Here is an 8,284-nt window from a genome sequence, read left to right on the forward strand (position 1 = left end):
ATCCCTCCTGTGAAGACAGGCTGAGAGCTGGCACTGTTCATCCTGGAGAAGAGGTGTCTCCAGGGAGACTTTGGAGCAGCCTTCCAGTACATAAAAGGAATTTATAGAAAGGAGGGAGAGAGATTTCTTGTACAGGCAGATAGTGACACAACAAGGTGCAATGGTTTTCAATTGAAAGAGGGCAGGTTTATATTAGATGTTGGAAGGAGATTCTTTATTAAGGGGGTGATGAGGCCCAGAAACAGGTTGCCAGAGAAGTTGTGTTGCCCCACCCCTGAGAGTATTAAAGGCCAGGCTGGATGGGGACTGAGCCGCCTGATGTAGTGCATGGCATCTCTGCCCATGGTGTGGGTTTGGAACTGGTGACCTTTAAGGCCCCTTCCAACCCAAACCATTCTATGATTCTAAAATGGCTCAGCAAATATTCAGGAATGCAGCTGGGAGACAGCATAAAAGCACTATTACATTTTGGTACTCAAAAAACCCAGAAGACTCTGAGAAACTCACTCATAGATGTCACAATATTACATTTTTTCTGAACTGTTTATTTCCCTTTAAAGAGATTTTCATGGCAGTAGCAACTGAAATGGATGTATGGATGTCCATGTTTCTGCCCTACAAGACACAAGGAGTGGCAGCTGCAGCAATGCAAAACAAAAAAAAGGTGGCACTTCCATACTGATCTGTCTAATCCCTTCGCCAAAGTCCTTCTTCTTAGTAGCTGATACATGCAAACAAATAAAAACTTCTACCAAATGCATTTTAAATGGGAAGACACTTGTGATTTGCTCCACCTGGAGGATGGATGCAATGCAGTCTGTCAGTCACTGTGAGATTGGTATTCACAAGCAGCTGATTCCAATTAGCAGTTTTAGACAAACAGGGCGATGGCTGTGAGTACAAATGGCACTGTTCACTTTGTGTGTTTCTACAGAAAGCCAGGCTCGCTCGGATCCGCGCCGCCAAGAGCGGGAGCGCTAATGCCTACATGCAGAGCAAACGGAACGGCTTGCTGAGTAACCAGCTGCAGCAGGTAATGTTTGTGTTCCCCCACCTCTGGAGTAACCACTTAATGACAGCCCAGCAGTAGTTTATTCTACTTATCACCAGGGTGAGTCACCTTGGGGCTCTGGGCAATCTTATCTTTAGAGGTAGATTAAGGAAGGATAAACTGGACAATTACTACCATTAAAAGGAGTTGTGAGAATCGATGGTGGGGTATTAGGAGATGAGGGAAATGTCCGGATAGAAATGCTGTATTCAATGTAACCCATATTTTTGGAGTTAGATCCTGTAGAAGAACTCATTAAGGAAATTACAGAGCATTTGCCTCTTAGGAGGTGGGTTGGATTAATCTCACTTGCCTTTAAACAGGTAGAAACATGGATGACAAAACCAGATTTCATCATCAGTAAAGGAAAAGACAGCTCTTGAATACCGTTTGCAGAGAGGGGTGTTGCAGAGTGAAGTGTTCCCTTGAAGCACCTACTTGGGTTTAAGGAGAATCTTGGTGATTACCTCAAATGCATTATAATCTAATGTTATCTAATTTATGTTAGTAAATTCCCTGCTCCCCCCTGCCGCAGAAGCCAGGACCAGCAGCTGGGACTGGCATCCACAGTGACCACCCACGCTTCTGGGAGACAGCCTTGGCTGCTCAAAGCTGCACCCAGCCCAGAAAGACTGCAGACAGAGTGGTTTTTAATCCCTGCCATTTTCTGGCATTTAGGCTATTCCCCGAGGAATACAGGAAGGCTTTTATTCCTCTGTGCCCTTTCTGCTCAATACATGTTAAACAGCCGGATACTTAAACCTATAGCCAGCAGAGGAGGAAGTGGCTGTCTGTCTGTCTGTCCTGTGTAGCATGAGAGATGAGCAGTCAGAGCCCTTGTTTCCTCTTCTGCTTGAAAGAACTCAAATATTTGAATAAAAAAGACACCAAATAGCTTAATTACCATGCAGATTTCAAATATCCCATGGTTGAATTGTATTCTTTTCTATTATCCCACTTCCTTCCCTATTTGGTTTTTTGCTTTCTAGTGAATAATTATGAAAGCAATTAATAAACAGTGGATGCTTTCTACTTAATTCTTCATTCTATGTCAGTAACATTTCCTATATGCTTTCTAAACCCAGTAGATTGGGATCACTGACATGAATTTTTGTGTAAGCAGCAGTATTACAAATTCTTTAGTGCTATGAAATGATCCTGGGAGGACAGCTATTTTTACTTTTCTTCAAATGAGGCACATTCTCAGGAAGAACAAATATTTTACTGTAACTTAAATTGATTAAAATTTTAAACATGTTGATCCAACATTCGAAGCTTATGTGTTGATTGCACTTGTAAATAGTTCTATTTTATCCATGCATAAAAGATCTAAGATGAAAACATTTAAAAGGAGGTGCAAGGGAAGGAAGGAAAATAGTTTGATTTTAAAAAAAGCAAAAGCAAATTAAGATGCAATATAATTTCTGGTATACTTTGTAGACGAAGCCTTGCAGTTACACTACCATGCACGATCCAGATTAGCTCTGATCAAATATTTGGATAAGAACCCTCTTGTTCAAAACTGACAATAATACACAGTTTTATGTATCAACAGTCCTCCAATGAAGAAGAACAGGCCTTTGTTGGCAAATCTGGCTCTTCCTTTGAAACACAGCACCACCACCTGCTTCACTGCCTGGAAAAAACTACGGTAAGAAAAGAGAGCTGTGTTTTCCTGAGAATTGCAACACCAGCCTGGTTTTGAATGTTTCCAGTTCTCTCTTCTAATTAATGAGCCTTTATATTAAAGCAGCTAACTGGGAAGAAAAGCCATTTTATCTTATTTTAAGGCTTTATACCCAATGCATATAAATAACAGAGAGATGTAACTTCTGCTATATTTGGTGGAGATCACTGTGAAAGTTATTCTGGTTCTTCTCAAAAAAACCAAAAAACCAAAAAAACCAAAAAAACCAAACCAAATACCCCCCCAAAACAAACAAACAACAAAGACTTAACATTTTTCCCACAACAAACATTGCTAAATTTTGATAAATTAAAACCTGATATAAGTGTGGAATTTAATGTTCTCCTTTTGACAGCATGTCTCTGAAATAAAAGGGCCCAGTTGTTATGTCAATTAGCAATACATCACCCATATGCTTGTTGTGCTTATGTCTCCTCCCTTCTTACTTTAGAAGTATTAATTTTATAAAATGTGCTGTAGGATAGAACGTCTTACTTCCTATTCAGAGCACACTGTGGTTTATTTTGCTAAGATTCTCACTGGGTCCTTTTGAAACATTTTTGAGATAGAACCTGATAATAGCAATTTGCCTTTAAAATTCTTCCACAGTAGAATATTGTAAACATATTTAAAACTCTGAGTAATAACCACAGATCTTGTCAAATTTTCATAGACATCATGGAAAAAAATTTCTATTTATTTGGTAGGAGATGAATTACCCTCCCAAAGTTTCACCTTTCCTCTAATGATAATGGAGGAGTCTGTAAAACATTTTTTTTTTAATTTTTCTTTAAAAAATGAAGTCTGTAAAGCAAGTATTATCTTTTTTTCTTGAATCTACATTCTTCTTTCCTTCTGTTGGGTTCTGCTACTAGCCCTGAGTTCCTATGATATATTAACACAAAAATATATACAGCAGTTCCAAGCTGTATTCTGAAGATTATGCATTCCTAAAATTTTAGTGGGAACTTGATATTTTGGGCCCTCAGCATTTGGAATCTGGCAAGTTTCTGGCTCATTGTAGAACAGGAAGGGTGGTGTGTCTTCTTAAGACTCTCACCATCCTTTGTGGTATAACCATCATGATACTGAGAAAAGGCTTATTTTCTCTTTTCTGTCACTGAAAAGTCAATAGGAGAAGATCTCACCCACCCTCAGAAATGCAGAGTAGGCAATGTTATGGAATTCTGTGAAGATTGCATTAATTATGAAACTAATTGCACTAAAAAATATATTTTACAAATTACTTTTGGCTAATTTAGGAACAGCTAATTAATAAGTATAATTAAATCAATTAACTTGTGCCATTATAGCATTTCAAAATGTTTCAACTCTATATTAAAAGTTCAGTCAATAAAACTCTTTAATCATTGCTCCATAAAGGTTTTAGGAAGCACAAAATTACTTTTAATCAGACAAATAACAGAATTCTTGGCAAACATTCTGCAAGCCCCTGAATGTAATCTCACAAGAGCAATTAGGTTATTTTTCTCTCTGAATTTTATGCCTACTGTGTGATCATGTTCAAAATTTTGATTGTGACTGACATATGCCTTATATGTCATTTGTCAAGCAAGTTCTTTTTTTCCTTGTCACTTGAAATTTACATTCTTCAATGCCTCTTAAATCACACCAACTTATGTCTCAGTGAAAAATAGAAAAAATGGAAATAAAAATCTTTTGCCTATAAAGGTATTTCCATTTGTCACAAACACTTGGCCAGAGTTGTTACTCTCTTTACTTTGTTCACATATTTTTTATTGGCCCCATATGGCAATTCTGAAAAACATCAGCATGTTTCCAGTTAAAACAAAATTTTTTAGGGGAAAAATAATTTACCTCATTCTAATAGACAAAAATGCAATAGGCTGACAAAACTAATGTGAGAGTAAGTAGAGTGTAAAACAATTCAGAAAATGCTTCTTAAACAATTCTTCTAAGACATTGTTGGGATACACAGACTAACTCCAACAGTAAATAGAAAGAGTTTTCTTGAAGAAGGAGGCTTGCTCAAAGTGCATGCAAACATATTTCAATCTCTGCCTAGGTTTAAATAATTATAAAAACTTGTCCCACTCCCCTGCATCTCCTCCCCTCCCTTGCCACCATAAGCAACAGCACTATTTCACACTCTTTTGCACACATAGAAAATGTGGGAATTGTGGCTGGATGTGAAATACTCCCAAATTACTTGATTAATTAATGTAAACTGGATATTTGAGTGGATTTGGACTCATCTTTGCGACCACTCTATAAAACTACTGTCTTTTCTGGGACTGAGTGAAGACTGCATGAATAAAGAGGACTTCATTTGACTAAAATACTCAGTCCTCTAAACTGCTTTTCATACATCCATCTACAGTAATTAGGAACTTTTTGAATGCTTCCAAATAAAAATCTCATCTCTTCCAATCAAAATTACTATTCGTTTAAATGTTTTTTCTTTTAGATAGATGCATACCTCAAGAAATGTTGTTTCAGACCCTGATTTCTAAGATGTAATTCAAAAGGAAGTCTTATAAACTTATCTGGAAAATATTTATGAATTTTATTATATTATAGTTCAATATATTAAATCTTATTTATTTTCAACAGACATTTAGAGTGTTTACAAAAGCACCGCTTGCATTTTATTAATAAACATAATTCTCTATTTTGTGGCACTTCAAAGATTGTGCAGATATTTATAATGCAAACTACACTATAACCACATGCTATTTTGCAAAATAATTTGGATTAACATTTTCTTGTTAATTGTGTTCCAGTGTTTACATTTGTATTGGTATTCAGCCCAGACTAATATGGGCTAAACACTATAATCAAGAATAAGCTAACTTTCCCAGTTTATTCAGTTGTGTCAATTTAAGCCGCTAAACAATCACCGTTAATATGCTCACTTCAATTATCTTCCTGTGTGTGCTTTGTCCCTCTGTTGGATGCCTCGGGGCCAGAACCACGAGTTTGTGGATGAGCAAGTCTACGAGGAGAGCTGCATGGAGGTGTCCACAGTGAACAGGCCGCCGAGCCACAGCCCGTCGCTGTCATCGCAGCCGGGCGTGACGGGCACGTGCTGCTCGCGGCGGCACAAGAAGACGTACCGCATCCCCAACGCCGCCGCCAGCGGCAGCCGCCCCGGCAGCGTGCAGGAGCTCAGCACCATCCAGATCAGATGCGTGGAGAGGACTCCCCTGTCCAACAGGTACCTCATGTGCACCGGCACACCCAGGGCTGAGGCCTCTGGCTTTGGCAGGGAACTGATGCAAAGGGTTGTGGCCTCTGTAGGCAGGCGGTGAGGCTGAAGATGAGGGTCCAATACTCATCTAAACAGAGGAACTGGTACTGAAATATTCTGTGCTTCTTTTGCTTCAAGCTTAATCCAAAATAACAGAGGTAGTCTCCAATATAATGCAAAATAATAGAATAGTCTCCCTCTCTATCCATTTCTGCCCTCTCAGGCCCTCCTCACAAACTACCACGCCCTATTCGCAGCAAACAGCATCTATGTTTTACGCCACATAAAATAGAGCACCAGATGTTCTATCCTATGGACAAATGCATAAAAGAAAAATTTCACACAGAAAAATGTCCAATTCAGGTATATGAGATGAGCAAGTGCTCTGTGTGCCCCTTCTTGGTTCAGAGGCAAATGAAATGAGACTCCCTTGCATTTCTGCAGAGCAGAGAAATAAAACTGATTCCCAGAGTCCTAAGTGTAATAGTCACAAGGAAGACTCTTCTAAATAAAAAAATATGAAATGGATAAGAAAAATGTATTCCCTAGTTTGAGGAGTTATTACAAAAGTGAGGTAAGTGCAGTTTAAGAGTGTGTAATTTATTGAATGTCCCTGTACTCTCAAAAGTAAAGTATTTGGCTTTTACATATATCCAAATATCACCTCTGAAGACACAGCAAAGGTCCCAGGAGACACAGAAGTGTTTTCTATTGATCTCACTCATGCCACCCTTTAATAAAGAAGTATTTTCAGTACAAGTTGCTATAGAGATTGTCTTGTTAAGCTACATTTTGAGTAGCTTCCTTTGTATAGTTATTACATTTGGATTTCACTTCCATGAACAATCCAACAGCTTGGAACTCTTCAAACTACTAAAGATTTTCAGCTGTTATGCAATGAAACCTTCTGGTCAGCACAAAGCTCAAATCTATCTTAGTTTTTCAGGAAATACTCTGCCTGGATCCATTCTTTTTCTGCTAGAGGATGTGCCTGCACCATACTTCCAGATGCCATGTATATAAAAACAAAAAGCAGCAGCTTTGTGCTAGAAAACAAAAACACAAGCATAAAATGCTGGCTTCACCTTGAAATAGGCAGAGTTTTTCAAGTCTTTTACTTTGAGGAGGTACTGCAGCAACTCCATGAACATATTAACACAAATTTAATTAGTGCATATAATAGAGTGCCTTACCATTGTGTAAAAACAGAATATACACAGAATCACAAAACCACTAGGGTTGGAAAAGACCTCTAAGATCATTGAAGCCAGTTATTAACCTGGCACCACCATGTTCACCACTAAATGGCATTTCCAAGGGTCACATCTACAGTCCTTTTGAACATTTCCAAGGGTAAACAACTTCCCTTGGCAGCCTGTTCCAATGTCTGACAGCCATTTCAGTGAATAAACTATTCCTAATATCCAAATGTTATTAAATAAGCATGGTATTGAGGAATATGCAGGAGACTTGGACTGGCCCCTGGTTTCCTGCTTAGTAAAGAACTTGGCTATGCTAGCTTTGTAATGGTTCCCCTGTCCAGAAACACAGGTGATGGCTGAGGAGTGCTGAAATGGTGGGAAGGAAGGGAGAAAGGGACATGGACGTGAGCATAGCCATGGAGCACCTGCTGCTGGGGTGCAGTGGGGTGGCGCTGCTCTGTACTCCGAGCTCTCCAGTGGGGCAGGATGGAGATGGCTGGCTGAGGGAATGGAATCAGGCTCAAGAGGTTTGTGGTAACATGGAATTTCATTCTTCATGGATTTTTGTTTCTTCCTCCAGCCGTTCCAGCTTAAATGCCAAAGTGGAAGAGTGCGTTAAACTAAACTGTGAGCAGCCTTACGTCACTACAGCAATAATCAGCATCCCAACACCTCCAGTCACCACACCTGAAGGAGATGATAGGCCAGACTCTCCCGAGTACTCGGGAGGAAACATTGTCAGAGTATCTGCATTATAAAACAAATAATTATTTATAAATTGGCATAAAGACCACTAGCAAGCTGAGCTCGAGCAGTGAAAAACGAGTCGTGAGGAATGAGAGAGCTGACAAAGACAACGCCCCTTGACGAGTGTGCCAGTGGCTGCAGAGCAAGAGGTTCAGGAGAAATAAACTTTGTGGGTTTTGGTGTCATAGGGTGTGAACCAAAAGGAGTTTCTTACCCCCTGTCCGAACTGATGCGCGGTGGAATCTTCTGTGACCATCCTGACTTACTATATGAGCACAATGAAATGTCCCCATTGATGCTTCTTCTTATCATGAAAGCTCTTTTTAGAAAAAAACACAAACGAAAAAATAGAAACCTATGTTCCT

At 39.3% G+C, this 8,284-nt stretch overlaps 1 protein-coding gene across 2 annotated transcripts in view; it reads left to right on the forward strand.

Annotated features, from left to right (window-relative positions):
- The window catches only part of KCND2 (potassium voltage-gated channel subfamily D member 2), a 262,217-nt gene extending 253,933 nt beyond the window's left edge, over positions 1–8,284 (forward strand). For both annotated transcript variants that reach the window (XM_014275919.3, XM_074539957.1), the window contains exons 4-7: positions 935–1,033; positions 2,607–2,702; positions 5,690–5,937; positions 7,753–8,284. In XM_014275919.3, the coding sequence (XP_014131394.1) occupies positions 935–1,033; positions 2,607–2,702; positions 5,690–5,937; positions 7,753–7,930 (621 nt within the window). In that variant the 3' untranslated portion in view covers positions 7,931–8,284. The remainder of the gene's footprint in view (positions 1–934; positions 1,034–2,606; positions 2,703–5,689; positions 5,938–7,752) is intronic.

This window comes from Zonotrichia albicollis, chromosome 4 (assembly GCF_047830755.1).
Source record: "Zonotrichia albicollis isolate bZonAlb1 chromosome 4, bZonAlb1.hap1, whole genome shotgun sequence".
Lineage (NCBI taxonomy): Eukaryota > Metazoa > Chordata > Aves > Passeriformes > Passerellidae > Zonotrichia > Zonotrichia albicollis.